Source organism: Podarcis tiliguerta (genome assembly GCF_965153285.1).
Source record: "Podarcis tiliguerta genome assembly, chromosome: 10".
NCBI classification, from domain to species: domain Eukaryota; kingdom Metazoa; phylum Chordata; class Lepidosauria; order Squamata; family Lacertidae; genus Podarcis; species Podarcis tiliguerta.
The window spans coordinates 8,220,932-8,244,867 of record NC_139543.1 but is presented as its reverse complement, the minus strand read 5'-3'; the positions used below and the strand labels follow the sequence as shown (position 1 = coordinate 8,244,867).

Here is a 23,936-nt window from a genome sequence, read left to right as displayed (position 1 = left end):
GAGGATGAGCAAAAATTGCAGAAGAAGTGGGTTGAGTATCAATTGTCATGTAAGCACAAATAAGCCGATTATCTGAACGGCGTTGAGAAAACATGTAACTGCAAATTTTCATATGGTTGCATAACTATTAGCATCTGAACATTAATTAGAACAAACTAATGCTAAATGTTACATAAGCACACTAATGAGTGATGAAAAAACCATATTCACCAAGTTAGAAATTTTGGCTTCCATTTTGTGTTTGTTTTGCTTTCAAGGCTTTTCCTCGAAAGCTGTTAGCACTCATCCAGTTTAATTAGGTTTTTAGTTTTCCACTAGAAATATAAAAGGGGGAGGGGGGGAGGCTTCCTGCTGTACATAATTTCACTTTACACCATTTGACAGTTGAGGGGGAAATTCTAGGTGTTTCAACTTTTCTTCCCGGTTTGTAATGAGGAACAGATAAAAACAAAGCAAATCAGAATACCCTTTTAGCTTCCACTCATGAAACAAACCTTGACAGACTAACAGAACAACCCAACCTTCTCCCCGTTGTGCTGGGCTGGGGTGGGCACAGAGTGAACGCAGGTGTCCCTCCACACAGCTTTCCTGGCCAAGCTAGCCTACCACTGGATGCCAGTTGTGGGGAGGGCTTCCTGCTGATGGAATTCCTGCCAGCAAGTGTCTGCAAATTGGTAAGCTCAAGGCCAGAGAAGGGGTCACTGTGACCATTGCCATGAAGAACCGTTCCACTGCCATGAAACAAGACACTCAAGGGCAGGGCGCCAATGATCCTGAGTTGGTATCACTGCTGCCAGGGTGGTATCAGGTCCTTAACAGGCAACTGTCTTGATATAAGATATATGCACAGCTGTTAAAAACAATTTCCTCCACCTGCAATGCGCCTGAATCACATCAACTTCAGCTACTCAGAAGTTCATCGAGAGAATATGACAGAAAAAGCATTGCCTACTTTCTAACCCTCAAACGCTATTTATATCTTCCCCGTTTCAGCTCAGGAACATAAATCTATACGTTATCTGATTCAATTAATTCCTGCTAACATTAAACTCCATTTGCGTTGCTAACCTAGACGTGCTGACCCTGTTTCCCCAGAGGTCTGTGTTCCTCCCAAATGTCCTAACCAGATTACTCAAAATTATTTCCCATGTTTTAATGTTCAGGATATATCACAGACTTCCAAACTGACAAACAAACAAACAAACAAACAAACAAGGGGCGTTTGCGCCTACAAAATTTCCAAGTAATTTCATTTCAACAGCAAACACCTCTGTAAAAAGCTACAACAAATGAGGTTTTATCATTTCCTCATCTAACAATTATTGGGGACCCTACACCAAAGAATTCTGAAGGACACACATATAGCTATTAGTATTAACCATGCATTAAAATTCATATGAATACTGCACATCAAACCATCCTACTGAGAGTATACCCAGTGAAATTAATGGACCTAAGTTAGTCATGCCTATTAATTTTTAGGGGCCTATTTTGAGTAGGACTACAACCTATTGTTGTAGGGTGGCGCTGTGGTCTAAACCACAGAGCCTAGGGCTTGCAGATCAGAAGGGTGGCGGTTCGAATCCCCAAGACGAAGTGAGCTCCCGTTGCTCAATCCCAGCTCCTGCCAACCTAGCAGTTCAAAAGCACATCAAAGTGCAAGTAGATAAATTGGTACCGCTCCGGCGGGAAGGTAAACGGTGTTTCCGTGACCTGCTCTGGTTCGCCAGAAGCGGCTTAGTCATGCTGGCCACATGACCCGGAAGTTGTCTGCGGGCAAACGCCAGCTCCCTCGGCCTATAGAGCGAGATGAGCGCCGCAACCCCAGAGTCGTCTGCGACTGGACCTAACGGTCAGGGGTACCTTTACCTTTACAACCTATTGTAAATAATCTGAAAAGTCCCAACTGCGAAATCTAGCGGCCAACCTTGAACTATTTAATAAACTATAACAGCAAAGCGGTGTACCACGGGTCTCTCAGTAACCTAGAAAGAACGGTATTGACTGAAGTCTTGTATTATTGCAGTGAATGTGCAATCGTGATCACTGCGACTGCCACATACTTTAAAGAACTCCTTTCAGAACCACCTATCATTGTTTCATTCTTTGTGTGAATGCCACCAAAAATTTAAAAAAGCAGTTCGCCAACAATATTGTGCAGCCTCACTAAGCTTGTTTATAGAAAGAAAAGACTGTTATGAGGGGAAGAGTATTGTCATGCCAGCTATGAATCTATAACAAACACATATGTAGCATGAAAGATAGAGCACAAGAATGTGAAGTCTTCCATTCATTTATCTAATTTAGCTACATCTGAACAGTACAATTCATGCAGACCCAGTACAGTCCTATTGCTTCCAGTCTCTTGCCACTCCTAAGAAACTGGGAGCAGCGAGTAGCATCCGTCAGTCCGATTTTTCTTGTTTGCCGCAAACAGCCATTACAATATAGATCACAAGAAAGCAAAACAGGACAATCCAGTTACAAGCTAAAACATATCAATTTTCAGAAGTACAATTTATCAAAACTTAAAATGGGAACATTCCCCCAAATCAATTTAATATTTTTTTTTTTTTAAAAAAGTAGTCCATGATACATTTCTCACTGCTAGTGAACATAAAGCTACACTATAGGTAACAAATTTGTTTATCCTGTCCAGAAACCATGTAATTTCGAAGTCATCTGACTGACCTCCTAGAAAATTCTGAAAATCAATAGAAGCATCAATCCTGAGGTTGGAAGTATACAGGATATAGTGCACAGTGCCTTCAATCTGGCAAGAGGTTATCACACACTTCGTTTTCCTCACATTCATTCTTCCCTGACAGTCTATGCCTAAACCATGGTTAAGGGTTACAGCTATACCAATCTTAACCGCTGTAAAGGCTGAATAAGATCCCTCTTCACTAGGGCTTATAGAATCATAGACTCACAGAACTGTAGAGCTGGAAGAAATCTCAACTAGATCTTGCATGACAGTTGGCCGTCCAACCTCTGCTTGAAAACCTCCAAGGAAGGAGTGTCCATCACCTTCTGAGAGAGTCCATTCCACTGTCAATCAGCTCTTACTTTCAGAATTCCACCCCCCCCCCCCGATGTTTAGTTGGAATCTCCTTTCTTGTAACTTGGAAGCCATTGGCTCCAGAGAAGGAGAAAACAAGCATGCTCCATGTTCCATGTGACTGCCCTTTAGATATTTGAAGACAGCTGTCATACTTCGCCTCAGTCTCCTTATTAAACCATTTCAAGCCCCATGGGTCAAAGTCAGGACAGGGGAAATTCTTGTTTATACCAAATGGCACTTATTCTACAAATCCCCCCCTCTCTTAAACTGTTATTCTTATGTGAAAGTCTGTAACTAGCTATGGAAAACGACATTTGCACTTTCAATCCTGAGGCCGCGATGCAGCACACCAGATCTATTTTCAAGCATTTCACTGTCAAGCAGCTTTCTACGCTAACCCTAAACTCTAAATGATTTTGGGTGGAAATCCCCTGGATTTAGAAACTATTTGGGGTTGGCAATAGTAGTGCTAAAGGAAGCAAGCTGGGTGAAAGATAAAGATTTGCAGAGGATTGATTTGTGTGGAACTGTGCCATCACAGCTGCTGAGACCAATTATAGCTATGCAAGATTTTTTAAAAAATTGTTAATAGTCACAGTATGTAGGCTGGAATATCTGCTAAATAATTAACAGCCTACATTATTGTCAGCAGGTGCTTCTGCAATTAACCTCTGGCTATTTAATTGGTAGCTGTGCCAAGAAAAAGCAAGTCATCCTTAAACGTGCGTCCAATACTGAAACTCAAAACAAAAACAAAAATATCACAAATATACCGCTAGGTTTTAAAGAAAGAGAGTAAAGCAGATCCAATGAAGAAAGAAAGAAAGAAAGAAAGAAAGAAAGAAAGAAAGAAAGAAAGACTCAGTGGAGTGTTTGCAGTCAACAGTCGAACAACCATTCTGATTTTAGGAGATTTACAGAAATTGTTTTTCCCAACTTTGCTTTTGTTGTGCTTAAACTTCACCTTCATCTAAGTTAAAGAAACAATGCTATTGGCTGTCCAAGAAATCTATTAGATAAAAACAGAACACTTTACGATACAAATGAGGTCCCTTCACAAGCAACTTGGCACTTTGCAACAGATCCTTTACAATGAGCTCTGCTGTGATGCTCTGCAACGCAATACAGAATTCTTCACTTTCTGGGTGACTATATAGAAAAAATGATGAACCGGCAACTAGATTTGCAGAGGTTGCCTAGATCAAAATTTACAGAGTAGAAGGCTTAAATCTATTCAGCATTCAGTCACAAATGAAACATCTTCATATTTTTGCTTTTAGTTTGTATTTAGGAACCTGATTCAAATGAATAAAAGTATTAAAGTTCGATCCTTGGTGAGCCTTCATATTGGTCTCTGACATTGGGGAAAGAAGGTGGCAGGTTGATAAAGTTGTTCACTCTGAAAATAATTGTGGAAGAGATCGGTATGTGTTTATGTCTGCTTGATCAAGAAAATATGTGTGCGTGTTCTCCTATATGTTAGATAATATTCTGAGGTGCAAACATGTTTTTCTATCATTGCTGCACAACGGCCACTTCAAAACTTTTCAAATCACTTGGACACCTATGCTGTAAACTTACAAAATGTCCAATGCTTTATTTATTATTTTACTTGGAGCGTTTGTACCCACTTTACAGGCCAAAAGGGCTCCCAGCTTAAGGTAAAGGTAAAGGGACCCCTGACCATCAGTTCCAGTCGTGACCGACTCTGGGGTTGCGGCACTCATCTCGCTTTGTTGGCCGAGGGAGCCGGCTTACAGCTTTCGGGTCATGTGGCCAGCATGACTAAGCCGCTTCTGGCAAACCAGAGCAGCGCACGGAAATGCCGTTTCCCTTCCCGCCGGAGTGGTACCTATTTATCTACTTGCACTTTGACATGCTTTCGAACTGCTAAGTTGGCAGGAGCAGGGTCCAAACAATGGGATCTCACCCAGTCGCGGGGATTCGAACCGCTGACCTTCTGATCGGCAAGTCCTAGGCTCAGTGCCTCCCGCGTCCCATCCCAGAGCAGCTTACATAAAATCAAAACAAGACAGTCCCTACCCACAGGCTTTAGATTTAAACGAGAAAAATCCAAGGGACAGTAAAGAAAGGGGGCGAAGCCTGGGAACCAATTTCCTACACCAGATGTTCCTATGATGACCAGCTGCCACAGTTTGGAGGAAGGAGGTGCCTGATGAAGCTGATGAAATGAGACCAAATTCCCATCTCCCCCATTGAGGCAGCTGGATTGGCTGCCCCCAAATGACAGTTGAGGGGAGAAGAGGCCTGATGGAGCTGGTCTGTCACAGCAGTTGATGCTGTGAGTTGTGGTTCACAACTCTCCCAACGAGTCTCTCCCCTGGCTAGTGACATTTCACTTGCTACTCCAATAAGGATCAGAAGAACCACATTCAGTTTCTGAGTCACACTTTGGTCATAGGTTTTTAATAAAGCTTTTTTTAAAAAAAAAATAACACCATTAAGTGTGATGAATATCTGATTTTACATCCCTTTCTTTGATTAGCGTTTTGATTTCTCTCTCTCGTTATAAGACAATATTAGCATACTTAAATAAAATAGGGAGGAGCTTTGTTACAAAAACAACAAAAGCATGCAAATACAAGAAACTCACCTGACGCCCTTCTAATGAACCGGTTTATCACTGGAGCTAAGAGAAACAAAAAAAAAAAAAAAGAAATTTTTTTGTTAGAAAATTCTCACAGAGTACTTTACAGAATACACTCTCTTAGCTATGTGAAGTACATTTCTAACATACTGCAGTTACTACAGTTTGTTTGTTTGTTTATATATATATCTTTGTTGAAATGTGCACTTGATACATAGATACAACAGTAAAATAAATTTCTCAAAACGTCACTTCATGATGAAATTTAAAGGAAGAAGAGACTTGCAAGCAACGATTCTGGGGACCAGTGTGAGTCATGTGAAATTTACTTCTCTTTTGTCCCTCTAATCCACAGTCCGCCAACCTTCAAAACCACATTGTCTTTTCCCTGCCTACGTAAGGATTCATTCACAATGTTATTCTTATTGTTTGTATGTGCAAGGACTTTAACTCAGGAGTGTAATCAGCCATTTGCCAGCTAACGCAGGTTAGGTCCTGGGAAAGTCACATTCTATCAGAAGAGCAGCCATGCTAGATCTCTCGAGGGCTGTAAGCGAGGCCACAGACAGCTGAAAGAGCATTATGACGTTCTGACCATCCACTGAGACCTCATTTCCAATGACTTGGGAGGAGGGGGATAGTTGCAAAAATTGATCTGCAAGTTTGACACACGCATTTCTTAATGTAAAGTACTGCAACACGAAGTATTGCTCACAATTAAAAAATCTCTTTTCTGATGAGAGCATCTTTTGCATCTCATTTGGAAACCAAGGACCCAGAATCTGGAGGAAGAATGGGGAGGCACACAATGCCAGATGCTTTAAGTCCAATGTGAAGTTTCCACAGTCTGTGTTGATTTGGGGAGCCATGTCATCAGCTGGTGTTGGTCCACTGTGCTTCATTAAGTCCAGGGTCAACACAGCCATCTACCAGGAGATTTTGGAGCACTTCATGCTTCCTTCCGCAGACGAGCTTTATGCCCACACTGCCAAAAGTACCAAAACCTGTTTCAATGCCCATGGGATTACTGTGCTTGATTGGCCAGCAAACTCGCCTGACCTGAACCCCATAGAGAATCTATGGGGCATTGCCAAGAGAAAGATGAGAGACATGAGACCAGCAATGCAGAAGAGCTGAAGGCTGCTATTGAAGCTTCCTGGTCTTCCATAACACCTCAAACCCAAGGTCTAGTTGCCAGGTCTACCTCTCGAGAACTAAAGGAGGGATAGACCTGGAATACAAGTTTCTCAGAGGCTAGGCCTAACCAGGCTTCACCCCTGCTTAAAGCACCAGAAATGGCAGGCCTGTTCTCAGATTTTACTTATGCTTTATTGGCAGTATTTTCTGTATCACCACTCCAAAAAGACCAGCAGGTGTCCATGGCCAGATCTCCTTTACAAAACTTGTGATGAAACACCTATCATACATTTTGAATTTTCAGTTACTTGTTACAGCAGATAACTAGTCATGGGATGGCAACATAAACAGTAAACGATCTATTTCCCCCCTCTTTTTTTTACAGCAAACTATTTCTAGAGTGTTTATACTCATTCTGCCTTTATAGTAATCCCACTCTGCACTTAATGAAGAGTATGAATAAGGTCACTGAATTTCAACTGTGTCTTTGAAATTTCCGTTTCTAATTACAGATGTACACTACTATTAAATGTTATCAAGGGAGAAATGTTACAAAATGCAAAATATTGTTCTTTTTTGTTCTCCAGCTGCTCTTTCCTGTAGTATCTGAAATGCCATTTCACCCTCCCTTGTATAGGATATTCACCTCAGGACTGCACTCAAAGTCCATTCCCTACTGAATGGATTGGCTGGTTCACAAACAGCCCCTTCCATTATCAAAATGTTACATATTTATTTTGAAAGATGTATCATGCCATGTGGCGTAATAGTGCCTCATGGTGACTAGCAATCACCATTCAAAAGAAACAACAACCATTAATACATAATTGAATAAATGAAACCCACAATCTAGAAGCCTTAAAAAGATTTAAAGTAACACAATGCAGCTGCAAAACGCAAGCTGGAATTAAAGGGGTTTGGGATTTTTCAGGGGTGGCCAACTCCCAAGAGACTTTCTTGGGGTTAAGGTCAAAGTTGTTGAGCTTTCGGGGGTGCAGGGCAAATATGTTATATGGTGAGCTTTTTTTTTATGGGAGCCAAAGTTGTTGGACACACCATTCTTCTTCAGTGCACTAGCCCAATGGGCAACTTGCATTTTGCCACTGTTGAGAATGCCCTGTCCCTTGTTCCTGCAAATCTAATTTAAATAAAGGACAGGACTCAAAGCAGGCCATCACCCAAATGTATTAGTTTATGTTTCGGATCAGGGTATATGGAGAAGGTTCTCCCTAGGGTACCTTGAACCAAGTGCATTTATGGCTTTAAAAGCTAATACAGTGATTGGGGGTGGAGTGGGAAGAATAACAGCAATGGACAACACTGCAGGGTTGCTGTGAATACAGTGGACACTCTGGTTGCAAATGTGATCCGTACTGGAGGCACGTTCGCAACCCGCAGCGTCTGCAACCCACAGCGCCGCGTCTGCACAAGCGCGGGTTGCGATTTGGTGCTTCTGCACATGTGCAAGCGACGAAACCAGGAAGTATACCATTCCAGTACTTCCAGGTTTCGGCGTGCCCATAACCCAAAAACGCACAACCTGAAGCATCTGTAACCCAAGGTATGACTGTACCATCTCAGCGTCACTCAAATCCCAAACTGCAGCATAGGAGTGAATTACTGGACTATATTACCAGTATAAAGTACTTTCTCAAACATCAGCCTGACTCCCACCCTGCAATACTCCAAGTGAACTATTGTTCCTTTGTAGGTTTTTGTGTGTGTTACTTATTTTGCTTTGCCAATTCATGAGCTGTTGGGAGTGGGTGATGCTTATTCCAATTGGGTCTTTCATTCATTTGACTTGATCTCATTCTCAAATGCATTTGTGCTCTGCAAAGTAATCCTTCAGTGCTTGGCCTCGCTCTGTAAGAAGTACCCATGATCACCCCTTCTCTCTGTACTATGGGTACATAAACCATACATCTGACAACGTGGGCTCTTGCCCAAGAAAGCTTATGACACAAAGAGTCATGAATATATTAAAGATACCGCAAGACTCTGTTGTTTATAATCAAGAGAACTGCTGGGAGGGCAACACCAAGACTGTGAAGCACATTAAAAAATAATGTACAGTGGTACCTCGCAAGACGAATGCCTCGCAAGACGAAAAACTCGCAAGACGAAAGAGTTTTTTGTTTTTTGAGTTGCTTTGCAAGACGAATTTCCCAATGGGCTTGCTTCGCAAGATGAAAACGTTTTGCGCCTTTTTCTTAAAACTGTCAATGCATTCCTATGGGAAACCGTCAATGCATTTCCTATGGGAACCCGTGCTTCGCAAGACGAAAAATTAACAAGACGAAAAAACTCACAGAACGAATTAATTTCGTCTTGCGAGGCACCACTGTATAACAAATACCAAATTCTTTCAATCAAATACAGCCCTTTCAAACTCTCAATTTACCAACAGTATATAGCCCAGTTTGGCCATCAGTGTTATATGTAAGCAGATTATTCAATTAAGCCAACAACAATAACTTTAGCTGCCACGTGATTTTAGGCTTTAAGAGCTGATGACACCATAGAAAACAGCTTCCAAATGAGCAAGTCTAACCCAACAGCTAATACTTCCTAACCATCTTCATATCTATTTTGAACTTTGCAAGAAACCGAAATATGACAAATGTTGTTTTCCACTAAACAGCACCCATCTTCTCCGGTTAAGAGATTCAAGCCGATACCTTCAGTGACAGTTTGCTTTGAAGCGCAACTCACTGTGGCAAACAGGGGAAACATTTTGGTCCCCAGGGAACTGCTTTCTGTCCTGCTGCACAAAACCATGACTGCTATTTGCAGCAAAAGGCAGAGACAGCAAAGACAGCCATGAAAACCAAACCACCCTCTTGGCATTTTAATTAAGGCCATTTCCAATATGAGGGTGAGGGGATTGTAAATCTCCAATACTAACACAGTTTTGACAAGAAAGCTCAGGTATAGTTGCTGCTTTTAAAGATATCCAGGGTGTTGAAACTATTGTAATCTTGTTAGAGAAGTCAGGGCAGGGTGGGGGGGCCACACAGAGAGGCAGAATAAAGAACACAGGGGGGAAATGGACAGCAATTCTCTGCTGTGTACACCAGACCAGCAACTCGTTTTACAAGACGGCCATGAGGAGGCTGCTGTGGGAAATGCATCATCCTACCTCACAAGTATTCTTATTAGCACGTTCTTCTTCCTATATACATAAAAACGTAATGCTGTCAACGTGCAACCCCCATTTAAGGATTTGTAGCGCAGTGTCACAATCCTGGATGTACAAGAGGTCAGGGTAGGAGAAGGAAGCAAAAGAGAAGCCAAGTTGCACAGCAACTTGTAGCCATGGCATGGGAATGAGAAGGCAGAGACAATAAGAAGGGGGAAGTGGTGGTTTAAAACAATGGCAGAAGTCTGAGGTTCTGCCTGTACGTTGCCTTGTGTCCAGCCAGGGAAGAAGACCGGATATAAATAAACAGAACTGCAACAACTGCAGCGTCAAGGTCACTCTGAAGTTGAGCAATTTTTTCCTCGAAGGGTATAGCCACATCAGGTCCTCAAATGCTCCAGAAGTTACTTCCCCGCAAAGGGGGCACACCTAGCCCAAGGAGAACAAACGGGTGGTAGTTTAATTCTTTACTGGCAAAGTACTCAATTACAGCATCTCACAAGGTGCACAGGAAATACTCCTGCTATGTAGCTAGCTAGGCATCTACTCCCCAGGCTAGTGCCCTGAAGTGGACCACTGAAGCAACAGCGTAACCACGCCTCTCCCGAACTTAAATCCCTTCACCAGAGTGAAATGTGCACTGCGCAATCAGCCTGCGACTTCTCTGGCATGGTAGCTGCTGCTGCGCCTGGCGCTTTAAGCCCCTCATTATCCTTGGAGACAGGGGAGGAGGGGATGGAGAAGATCCTAATGGCCAGATTTTCTCAGGGACTGTTCTCTTCCTTCCCTTCCTAATCCTTCCTCCAACTCCTCCCCTGCCTTTGACAGCCCCAACTCTTACTCTTCCCCCAGCCCCAAGTCCTGCCTCATGGGTGGGAAAAGAACACCACAAGTCCCTGGCCTCTCCCTCTAGATCTTCCTCCAGCTCCCTTGCCTCCTCCACACACCCCTCAGAGCCCCATCGGTTCTTGACAGTCAGCGACCTCCAGACGATCTGAAATAACTCTGCCTCTGGCTACTAGAGGATGCAATGCCAGCTGTGAAAATGAGCCATCTTCACAACCCACACTGCCACATAGTAAGCATAATTGTGTGCATTAACCAGTGTTTGGTGAGCTTTGCCACCTATGCTCTCTACTCTTTGTCTGTCTTGCTTCATAGCTCAAAGCTCCGCAGAATTCCAAGGAGCCCAAACACTGGAGAGAACTCTCAGGAGCAAGAACATATCACACTTACAGGGGGAAATTGCCACTATCAGTCCAAACTTCACCAGGTAAAGGTTTGACCTTGACAAGAGAGTGCATTGTACATCGCTCATATCACTTGGGACAAGTTGTTGTTGTTTAGTCGTTTAGTTGTGTCCGACTCTTCGTGACCCCATGGACCAGAGCACGCCAGGCACTCCTGTCTGAAAACTGCCTCCCACAGTTTAGTCAAACTCATGCTGGTAGCTTCAAGAACACTGTCCAACTATCTCGTCCTCTGTCGTCCCCTTCTCCTTGTGCCCTCAATCCCCTTCATGGATCACTGCCTTGAATAACTCAGAGAAGCTTAGGGGCTTGAATAACTCAGAGAAGCTAGGAGCTATGCCGTGCAGGGCCACCCAAGATGGACAGGTCATAGTGGAGAGTTTTGACCAAACATGATCTACCTGGAGCAGGAACTGGCAAGCCACTCCAGTTTCCCTGCCAAGAAAACTCCATGGACAAAGACAACAGGCATCACTTGGGACAAAGACTTCCACAAGTTCTTTCAGAAAGCAAAGATTGATTTTCATGGGGTTCAGTGCTATAGTTAAGCTTCCATAGCTAAACTATTGCACTGAACACTCCCAGGACATTCACTGGACTTTTAATAGTCTCTATTTTCCCTTGCAAAAACCCCCTCTAAGTAGGTCAGTGTCATCCCCATTTACTGCGGGGGCCGATGAAGCTGAGATATTGATTACTTAGGATCTCTCCACAGCTGTCCTAGTTCCACTGAACTCTAAAGCATTTATTTGTTCCATTTGTAGTCACAGTGGAATATATGTGAGGTAAACTAAGAGGCCCAAGTTAACACAGTGAGCTTAATGGTGGAGTCCAGGGCTCCCAGCTCTTAGTCCATATGAAGGCTTCTTCTGCATACAGGTGTCTGAATTCAGTTTATTGGAGAGGACAGGTTTATAAACACACCTTTCACTCCTGCGAATTTGCCTCTCCCACTGATATGGAGACAGAATCCCTCGAGGCTGGACAATTCAGCATGCATACTGCAGCTACCGAATTCATAAAAGTTTGAAGAATGGGGAAAGGACCTCTCAGATCCAAGTTTAACAAAAGTGACAGCAATGGTGAAAAAACATTCATTCTAACTCACTGACTATACAAGGAAGTCAGTTTTGCAATATTATAGCTCGAACGGTGTTATGATTTCTGTTGCGTTCTTTTGCCTTACTTTTGAATCTGCTTATGTGCAAAACGAAAGCATGACATCTGTACATAAATGGTGATGAAAAACCCAAGCATTTCTGTTTAAATAAACTTGATAATTACGCTACAAAACAGTTTTCTTCAGGCACATGTTCTTCTTGCCTTTCCGAGAGAAAGTGCCATGCTATTGTTTCGTTGCTAGGGAGACTGACTTGCGTCATCAAAAGTATTCTGCACCTATGAGCACGCCACGTTTTTTCTTAAGGTCTATGCACCCAAGCAGCAGCTAATTGAAGAGGGCCGGACGTTCAAAGTTCTCTGCATGCAGCATCTGTGACTGAAGACAGCAGGAGCTATCAGATCTAGTGTGCTTACCCAAGTACCTAACTGGATGCCACAGCATGCCCCAAGTGCACCTAATTTACATACCTAAGCAAGGGCTGCATAAAGCTGAGAATCTTTGAAAATCTACTCTGCCTTATGGACGCTTCAGGGGTGCTTCTACTGCATCAGCGCCTGCAATTCCTTGTATGCATGCCACTTCCAAGACAGACAAATATTAGAGCAGCAGGAGCAAGGTTTCCTTTCTGTATTTGAAGTGCATAATAAACGGGGAGAGAGGGAGGGTAGCCTTCATCTCTTCCGATGACGTCACTTGCTCAGCCAAATCCAAGCGGGTAAAATTTAATATTATGCATAGATATACAGATACAGAAGGAGGGAAGGGAAAACATGAACATGGAAGCACAGCTCAGTGATGGGGGGAGAGATGCCAAGAGCCCGTCCATTCCTGCAACATGCTTGATCCCATTGCAATTTTCCTGACAGAGCACAACTGATAGACAGCTGCAACTAGAATTTGTCCTGCTTAATGAGAAAATGTTTTTTAAAGGGTTTACTGTATTCTTATCTCTTTCTGCATTTTGTTTCAATTAACACTATCACTACTGCTTGCTAAACATGATAGCTCCAGCATTACATTGTTTTCATGGCATATGTACTTTCCCCACTCAGCTGTTAACTATCACTTGAAAGTCGAAATTCAGTACATATACCTGATGCCCTGGCTATTGCGCAGAATTTTAATAAATATTTATGGCGTATTAGACAGATCTGGTAGGGACGCGGGTGACGCTGTGGGTAAAACCCCAGTGCCTAGGACTTGCCGATCATATGGTCGGCGGTTCGAATCCCCGCAGCGGGGTGAGCTCCCGTCGTTCGGTCCCAGCTCCTGCCCACCTAGCAGTTCGAAAGCACATCAAAGTGCAAGTAGATAAATAGGTACCGCTTTATAGCGGGAAGGTAAACGGCGTTTCCGTGTGCTGCGCTGGTGCAGGCTCGCCAGAGCAGCTTCGTCACGGTGACCACGTGACCCGGAAGTGTCTCCGGACAGCGCTGGCCCCCGGCCTCTTAAGCGAGATGGGCGCGCAACCTCAGAGTTGGACACAACTGGCCCGGACAGGCAGGGGTACCTTTACCTTTACCTTTAGACAGATCTGGAACTTTGCAGTAACTCAAACAACATCTAAATCTCTTTCAGCACCCATCACCATTGTATATACAGTGGTACCTCGGGTTACATACGCTGCAGGTTACATACGCTGCAGGTTACATACGCTTCAGGTTACAGACTCTGCTAACCCAGAAATAGTGCCTCGGGTTAAGAACTTTGCTTCAGGATAAGAACAGAAATCGTGCATCAGCGGCGCAGCAGCAGCAGGAGGCCCCATTAGCTAAAGTGGTGCTTCAGGTTAAGAACAGTTTCAGGTTAAGTACGGACCTCTGGAACGAATTAAGTACTTAACCCAAGGTACCACTGTGTGTGTGTGTGTGTGTGTGTGTGTGTTTTGCTCCTATACTTTATATCCCAAGGTGTAAAAAAATATCTACAATTGCCAGTATCAATAGCAGCCATTTGAGTACAAGCAAGCCACAACGGTGACTTATTATGGTAATTAAAATCAGCACAACTAGAGAGTTTGATTCCAACTACACAAAATGGGCCAAAAATGCTCCAGGTGATCTATGCAGTTCTTCACTATTAGATGTAATCTAGACTAGGAAAGCTGCTGTCCTCTCACACTGCTCTAGGAACAAAATGGCGCCTATATCACATAGAGTGTAGATTGTACATAGACAATAGATTGGGGTAGGCAGGCCTATGCAGAGATGTTTGTGTCAATTTGCCCCCCAAACAGCATGAAGTTAAGGAAAAGAGAGGGGCCGTTCTGTGCCAGACCAAATAACCACCCACAGCGACTGCCCTTCTAGCATTCTACCCCAACGCTTTCCAAGCCACTTGACACCTCTCTGTTCCACAGCTGAAACACAATGATCCGAGAGACTGCCTCCTTCCCTGCAAACCCTCTCTCAGGTGTTCAGATCAGCAGAGGGGGCCATCTTGGTAACTCTGCTGTCCCTAAGTCGTGGAATTCCCTCCCGACAGAGGTGGGTCTGGCATCTTCACTGCACAGCTTTCAATGAACGTTGAGGACACACCTCTTCACCCTGGACTTTGAGACCTGAGGTGTGTGTTTTCAGAATTCCTGTGACTGTCTCACCTGTTTTTAACACTGAATTTTAAAATTGTTGTCAACTGCCCTGGGGCCTGCTGGTGAAAGTAGGCCTGGGTGATGTAGCGATCCATCGCCCAGGACCGGTTTGAGGGTCAAAGCATAATAATGGCACCTTCACCCAGCAGTAGATCACAGGTGAAACCACTGTCATTCCTGAGTCCCTCCACACCAGCGCCCAGTGCACCGGGGGGGGGGGGGAGAGAAAGAGCTGCATTGGGCTAGGGGCCTCATGGGGCTGGGGGCCAATGCAGCTTCTTCCTTCCTCCGCTTTTCAACATTGTGATGTATCCCTATATTGTGATGTTTGGCTAGTGATACACTGCGGTGTTAAAAAGCTGTTATCACCCAGCCCTAGTGAAGGACAGGTAATACTAATACTAATACTAATACTAATAATAATAATATTTCAAGACAGTGGTAGGTGCCTAAAGCAGCCCCTTAGGTTTCTCTAGAGTAGCACCATCTTAAACACAATGGCACCACCATAAAAAAGAAAACCAAGCCAGACATCAGATACCAGGTGCCATCTTGAAAACATCTTCTGTGGAAGTAACAAAGGCTGGAGACTTCATATAGTTGGTGGGGCATAAGCTAGTATGAATATACTTGTTTTTTAAGAAATAAAACTACTCTTAGTAATAGTGCAGCCTTTTCATATATTGAAATGAACATGAATTCATATTGATTCCTATAATTTGCTTTTGAGCCACAGACTGGTTTTAAACTCAGATAGAAGCCATTTTTAAATCAATGATACAACTCCTGGCACTGAACAGAAATTTTTTTTGCATCCAACAGCAGTGGAACCGCTAGACAAACAAACAAAATTAGTTGACTTTGAAAGCCAACAATAAAAATCAGGTGTTCTGTAAATAATATTGATATTCCTATAGCTTGCTTTTTAAAACATGTACATGCCACACACACTCTTCAAAAAGCAAAAAAAAGCATAAAACTTTTTGTTTCCTGTCAGTGGTGTCAGCAAACTTAAGAGTTGGGATCTAGTAAATTCAGAATTCACCAGATCCCATCCTCATTACAAGCTGACACCAACATCCTTCTGAAATTCAGTTCTGCTTCATATGCCAGCACCCCCTGCCAGTTATCCCACATTTCTTGGTGCATTGGCCGGGAAATGCATTCCCCGAGGACGAGGGACGAAGGACCGAGGCGTCACTGCAAACTGCCAGTGGTTTTCTGCTCCACTCACCCCAAGCCGGGGTTGTAGCATAATCCTGTAGATGTCTACTCAGAAGGCTGTTCCGGTAAGCTCAATAGGACTTACTCCCTTGTTAGTGTGCTTGCAGCCTTACAGATTCTTGTTGTGGAAAAGTTGAGATCAATAAAAGAAGCTCCACACAATGGAGGACTGACCTTTTCATTTCAGGAAATGCCTTGAGCGTCCAGTGCACCTGTGTGTGTTGAGCAATCCCCAACATCACAAAAGAACGGGGGGGGGGGGGGACTGAGCCAGAACCCCTTTTCTTTTCAGCTTTTGGGGAGAGATGTTTATCGAAGTCCATAGGCCCCAATGCCTGTATTCGTTTGTGGTTTGTGCCTTTCTTTGTGGTTTCAAATATGGAAGTCATCAGGGACTTCTTATCAGGGCTGCTTCTGTCATATGCTGTCGTAGCCTTCTCCCACATGGTGGTGTTCCCTAAAATGTCCCTAGTGCTCTAGGTCAGATATTTAGTTTCACATTGTGAAAAGGAACAAGTCTGGTATCAGGAGGACTCAATGGTGCCAAGTGAGGCCTTGAAGGCCTCATCCAGAATGCAGCAGCTAGACTGGTGACTGGGAGCGGCCGCCGAGACCATATAACACCGGTCTTGAAAGACCTACATTGGCTCCCAGTACGTTTCCGAGCACAATTCAAAGTGTTGGTGTTGACCTTTAAAGCCCTAAACGGCCTCGGTCCAGTATATCTGAAGGAGCGTCTCCACCCCCATCGTTCTGCCCGGACACTGGGGTCCAGCTCCGAAGGCCTTCTGGCGGTTCCCTCACTGCGAGAGGCCAAGTTACAGGGAACCAGGCAGAGGGCCTTCTCGGTAGTGGCGCCCGCCCTGTGGAACGCCCTCCCATCAGATGTCAAAGCGATAAACAACTACCTGACATTCAGAAGACATCTGAAGGCAGTCCTGTTCAGGGAAGTTTTTAATATGTGACATTTTAGTGTATTTTTCATCTTTGTTGGAAGCCGCCCAGAGTTGCTGGGGAAACCCAGCCAGATGGGTGGGGTACAAATAATAAATAATAATAATAATAATAATAATAATAATAATAATTATCCTTAAGGTCCAATCCTCCCAAACAAGTCGGGGGGGGGGGGTAATTTTATCTCAAAGGGAAATTAAAAATCCAGTTACAAAGGGTCCAGACTTTCAGGATAAATTAACGAGGCCTCTCCTGTCTGCAGGGAATTCTTCCTGCTGTCAGCTCTCATCCCCTTTTGCATTTGCTTAGGAAGGAGGGGAACTGGAAGGGAAGACTAGGAATAAGTTCCCCTAGGCATGTGAAGCAGACAAATTAGATCGAAAGCTTGGAAACTTTCTCCCTAGTGATCAGATACAAATATTACTAGGCAACCCCTTTGATCTCTGACGGAGTGTTAAATATTTATTCCAGTAAAAAGAAGGCAATTCTAGTAAAATAAAATCTGCCAAGTATTAAAAAAATTGGGCCTCAGTCCTGAAAACTATGGGAAGGGAAGCTCATTAATCTCACACCAAAGAGCTGGGATCTACAAATTCATAAGGAGCCTCTGCATTTTCACTGTAATATCAAACAAATATAGGTCACAAGATGTAGATGCAGTAATTTCCCTAAACATGACTGGCAGAAGCATGACATGTTTCCCAAAATATATGAAGGTATTGCCTTATATACCTAGTCCTATCATTGGTCTATCTAATTCCAGTACAGTGGTACCTCGCAAGACGAATGCCTCGCAAGACGAATGCCTCGCAAGACGAAAGAGTTTTTCGTTTTTTGAGTTGCTTCACAAGACGAATTTCCCTATGGGCTTGCTTCGCAAGACAAAAACGTCTTGCAAGTTTGTTTCCTTTTTTGTTTCCTTTGATTTTCAATGCATTCCTATGGGAAACCGTGCTTCGCAAGACGAAAAATTCGCAAGACGAAAAAACTCGCAGAACGAATTAATTTCGTCTTGCGAGGCACCACTGTACTGTCTACTGCTGTCTAATGTACCAGGTACCCAACCTTGTTTCTTAAAATATTTTTAACAGCTGATTCCAGGGACTGAATCCAAGATCTTCTATGTGAAAACCGTACCTTGTGCTGGGAAACCAGCCCCCCATACTGCTCTGGGCAGGCTATGTACATCCAATCATCATCATCATCATCATTTTATTTGTATGCCGCCTTTCCACAGTTAAAAACAATGCTCAAGGCGGCTTACAACACGACAAGATTTACATAATTACAAAAGTCACAAACAATAAATAAACCACATTAAAAAAATTACACAACGAAATGGGAATCAATTTCCACATAAATCAAAATCGAAAACTAAGAATACAGCATTAATATAACAGTTTAAAATGACATTGGTAAAAAATAACAGCAATTTAAAAACAACAACAAACAACAACAGAGCCCTCTCTGCCCAGCGGTGGCAGTCCTTTATGGAGCCTGTCAGGCCCTGCCCTAGGGTGGTGAGTGGCAGGATTGGGGCCCTCAGGCGCTAAGCCTGTAATAGCAGACTTTTGCTACTATATTTTGCTACATGAGCACAGACTCCAATCCTGATTCAGTACAGCGATAACTCTATAAACACAAAATAATGAAGGAAGGAAGGTAGAAACTGCTTCAGGGTATAAGTCCTGTGCACGCTTTACAAACACACACACACAAATATACCGTATTTTTTGCTCTATAAGACTCACTTTTTCCCTCCTAAAAAGTAAGGGGAAATGTGTGTGTGTCTTATGGAGCGAATGCAGGCTGCGTAGCTATCCCAGAAGCCAGAACAGCAAGAGGGATTGCTGCTTTCACTGTGCAGCAATCCCTCTTGCTGTTCTGGCTTCTGAGATTCAGAATATATATTTTTTCTTGTTTTCCTCCTCCAAAAACTAGGTGCGTCTTGTGGTCTGGTGCGTCTTATAGAGTGAAAAATATGGTATATCAAGAGATGCTCACTCTAGTGTTTGAGTAATGGTGTGTGTGTGTGTGAGTGAGTGACAGAGAGAGAGAGAGAGAGAGAGAGAGAGAGAGAGAGAATATGCAAACAGCAAAATATTTATTGAAAAAGATCCATGAGTTTCACGGGAGACCGGTTACATAGGTGCATATTTCTAATGCTCTCAGGCAGAAAGGCATGTGCTCAACTGATGGTGCCGAGAAGTAAAACCGGTAGGTCTCATCAGCTATTAACTGTCTTGAGTGAAGGATAGCCTCAGCTCTGGAAGTTTTCTAGCAAGCAGTGGCACAAGATAGGCTGTCTGGGTCACCCGACTCCCAGGGCCAATGTTCTGGCTTGAACTGTGTGAAGATCCTATCACCAGCAGCCCTCATGGTACAAGAAGCCAGGAACCAATGCCTGATATGCACCCACACCCAGTTCATGCCCCAGAGCATCCTACGTGTGCCTGGAACAACCACATCAAAATATACACCTATCTATTGCAGCATGGCTGTGCCTCTGAAAGCTTGCTTTGAACTTCCCATGGTACAGCCTGAAATGCAATGAAAACCCACAAAACTCGTTTGCATGGAGACCATGACCTCAAAAACAAACAAATGATGAAGTTGACTACAGGTAACAAAGGCTCTACAACAGGGGTCAGCAAATTTTTTCAGCAGGGGGCCGGTCCACTGTCTCTCAGACCTTGTGGGGGCCTGGACTATATTTTGAGGGCATAAAATGAACGAATTCCTATGCCCCACAAATAACCCAGAGATGCATTTTAAATAAAAGGACACATTCTACTCATGTAAAAACACACTGTTGGCAGACACTGTCCCAGACTGTTGGCAGGCTGGATTTAGAAGGCGATTGGGCCGGATCCAGCCCTCGGGCCTTAGTTTGCCTACCCATGCTCTACAATACCTCCTCCAAGTTACTGAAAAGCTATTGACATTACACAGCCACATTGAAAGAACGAGCTTTATACAGTGGTGCCCCGCAAGACGAATGCCTCGGAAGACGAAAAACTCGCAAGACGAAAGAGTTTTTCGTATTCTGAGTTGCTTCGCAAGACGGATTTCCCTATGGGCTTGCTTCGCAAGACGAAACGTCTTGCGCCTTTTTTTAAAAAACCGCCAATGCATTCCTATGGGAAACCGTCAATACACATTGGTGCTTCGCAAGACGAAAAAACTCGTAGAACGAAAAAACTCGCAGAACGAATTAATTACGTCTTGCGAGGCACCACTGTACTCTCTTCAGAGTACAAAGGAACCCCTTCTCCTAGTATTTGGAGTGGGGTGGGAAGCAAAATGGCTCACCCTGTCCACAAAAAACTTAAATCCCACTGATCCTATTGGGAGAGATGCGAACTTTCCTACTCATGTCCATCATAGAACCATAGAATTGTACAGTTAGGGTAATCTAGTCCAACCCCTGCAAAGTCAGACTATCCTCCACCAGGGCCAGGGCCTTCTCAACACTGGCTCCGGCCTGGTGGAACGCTCTGTCTCTTGAGACCAGGGCCCTGCGGGATCTGATCTCTTTCCACAGGGCCTGTAAGACAGAGTTGTTCCACCTGGCCTTTGGCTCAGAATCAGTTTGATTCCCTCCCCCTCTTTCTTTTTCCTTTCTCCTCCTACGAAGAGATTGCTCCCTAATTGTTTTAATGTTGTATCTTAATCTTTTAAATTGTATTTTAATCAACTTGTTTTTATTATTGGTTGTTAGCCGCCCTGAGCCCGGTTTTGGCTGGGGAGGGTGGGGTATAAATAAAAAAAATATTATTATTATTATTATTATTATTATTATTATTATTATTATTGCAGGCATCTTTTGCCCAACGTGGGGCTCAACCCCTGAGATTAAGAGGGTTCTACTGGCTGGTACTTAGAAGTGCTTGAGTGTGGCTGGATCACAACCAAAAGTCTGCTACATGGATAGAAACGACCTAGAAACCTCATTATATAGAAAATTATTTTTCTTGTTTTCAATGAAACAAGAACATACAATAACAATTTTATTATTTATATCCCACCCATCTGGGGTATAAATACACATCGATATTCTTGAAGATGTTCAGAGCTCTGCACCTGCACTACAACAGTGTAGTTTAGGTTAAAATTTAATGCTTAGAAAAAAATCAAAACAGTTCAGCCATTAAAAAGACACAAAAAAGAATCCAATTCGAAATGGGAAACAGACGGACACTTCTATGGCATGCACAGCAATCTAATATGAACTGGGTTTCTCCCAACCAAGGACATTCTTAACATGTTTTATTTATTGCCTGCACTGGGGCCGTTTCGAAAAAGCTTTGCTTCGGAACTCAGCAATGTAACAAGAGAGACACAGCACACACAATAGGAAGAGATACATAACTACCGTGTTTTTTGCTCTATAAGACTCACTTTTTCCCTTCTAAAAAGTAAAGGGAAATGTGTGTGCGTCTTACGGAGCAAATGCAGGCTGCGCAGCTATCCCAGAAGCCGGAACAGCAAGAGGGAGTGCTGCTTTCACTGCGCAGCGATCCCTCTTGCTGTTCTGGCTTCTGAGATTCAAAATATTTTTTTCTTGTTTTCCTCCTCCAAAAACTAGGTGCGTCTTGTGGTCTGGTGCGTCTTATAGAGCGAAAAATACGGTACTCATGATACTTAGATAATTACACGTGGCAAACCAATCACATTAAGATGAAGCGAAAAACAGAACCGCACGCATCTTGCAACAATTTTCCTGCAAGAAACAGTAATGGTTTGCCACTTCCCCTTTGGCCGAGATTTACAGAAACCTCCCTAGACACTTGGCAAAATGCAGAGGAACAGCAAGAGATCAGCTGCCTCCATCTCTAACACTGAACCTGGTGACATCACTGTCTCATACTCTCTCCTTTATCTCTTACTGTAAACCCTTGAGGCAATTAAAACGCAGCAATCCGCAAAAAGCACTTCCCAAAGATCAACCACATTTTATCCTCCAACAGCTTTTCAAACAAAAGAACAGAGATGGCACTCCCTAAAAGATGCTCGCAATGGCAGAATTAGATCATAGGACCATAATGGTTCCCTCCTAACCATCCATTTACTGTGCTGTTTAAGACATGTGAATGTGTGGGTCTCTTCTCCCCAAAGTATTCTGTTCTTAGCAAAAAAAAAATTATCCTGGAATAGGGAAAGGGAACCTGCAGACCTCTATAAATGCTAGACTCCAGTTCCCATCATCCCTAAATATTGGCAATGCCGGCTGGGGCTGGTGAGAACTGCAAATTTTCTCCACCTGTCCTAGAGGGGGGAATCTACTTCTAAGCTTTTTCTCCTCCCTTCAGTTCTTCTCTTCTAAAAAGAAAATAAAAACCCAAGGGTCCTACCCAGCTAGATTTAACACAGAGTAGACCCACCAAAACTGGCTTAATCTAGCCATGTCCATTGACTTCAATGGGTCTATCCTAAGAGTGTCTAATGCAGAATACAACCCAAAACCTGAAGCATTTTATTTTATGATCTGGGAACTGTCTCGTAAATGTACTGAAGCAGAGAGCCTCCTTTCTTTCTTTCTTTCTTTCTTTCTTTCTTTCTTTTTCTTTCTCTTTCTTTCTTTCCCACTCATGTGGGCCTCCTGGGAAATGGGATGGAGGTAAAGTGTGAGCTTATTTGTAGATTTTCCTGATGGAAGATAAGCACCTGCTGAAATGGGCTCTTCTGTGCAATGATTAAAAAGCAAGCAAGCCCTACATGAAATTCTGCCTACAAGCATGATAAATCCTGGTCTATTAAAATGTAAACTTAAAATCATGTTGTACAATGCACTTCTTCTTTAGAAGAGAAAAATGCTGTTTCGCTTACATTATACCAAACAGGCAGCACCAAAAACAAAAACAAACACCTAGAACTAGTTCAACAATGGGTGGGAGGGGAATCAGAAAAGCAAACTTCTTGTTGTTCCTTGATGCAGAACTCAGTGCTTGAAATGTATTCAAGTTAAAATGCACACGTTATTTCTGTTAGATTTGTCTTATATTTTTGTTCCATCTATATTCAGCTTATATTATTATTATTATTATTATTATTATTATTATTATTATTATTATTATTATTATCTCTTAAATTTATATACTGCCATTGGTCCTTAGATCTCAAGGTCATTTGCAGCATAAAAATACAACAGAAGTAATAATAATAATAAGGGACGCGGGTGGCGCTGTGGGTTAAACCACAAAGCCTAGGACTTGCCAATCAGAAGGTCGGCGATTCAAATCCCCGTGACAGAGTGAGCTCCCGTTGCTCGGTCCCTGCTCCTGCCAACCTAGCAGTTCAAAAGCACGTCAAAGTGCAAGTAGATAAATAGGTACCTCTCCGGCGGGAAGGTAAATGGCGTTTCCGTGCGCGGCTCTGGTTCTCCAGAGGCGACTTAGTCATGCTGGCCACATGACCCAGAAGCTGTACGCCGGCTCCCTCGGCCAGTAAAGCGAGATGAGCGCCGCAACCCCAGAGTTGGCCATGACTGGACCTAATGGTCAGGGGTCCCTTTACAATAATAAAATAAAATAATAATAATAATAATAATAATAATAATAATAATAATAATAGAAAATAAAAGAAAAAATAAAATTAAATTTTATTTATATCCCGCCCTCCCCAGCCGAAGCCGGGCTCAGAGCGGCTAACAACAGTACAGGGGTTCTCACACTTTCTACTTCCAGGTTCCACTTGAGATGGCTAAAAATTACTGAGTTTCGCCAGTCACAAAATAGTTAATCCAGAGGCCTAAGTGGAGAAGGCTTCTTTCTTTTATATCTTCTCTGCACATCCCTACATGCTTCTCAAAGTATTTTTACCCATCTCCAGGAATTTCTTCTCC

The 23,936-nt window shown here is 43.2% G+C and overlaps 1 protein-coding gene across 1 annotated transcript in view; it reads right to left on the bottom strand.

The window, feature by feature from the left end:
- Nucleotides 1–23,936, bottom strand: part of PRKAR2B (protein kinase cAMP-dependent type II regulatory subunit beta) — a 65,984-nt gene that overhangs the window by 27,406 nt on the left and 14,642 nt on the right. The window contains exon 2 of the mRNA XM_083399948.1: nucleotides 5,679–5,714. Coding sequence (XP_083256074.1) covers nucleotides 5,679–5,714 — 36 coding nt within the window. The remainder of the gene's footprint in view (nucleotides 1–5,678; nucleotides 5,715–23,936) is intronic.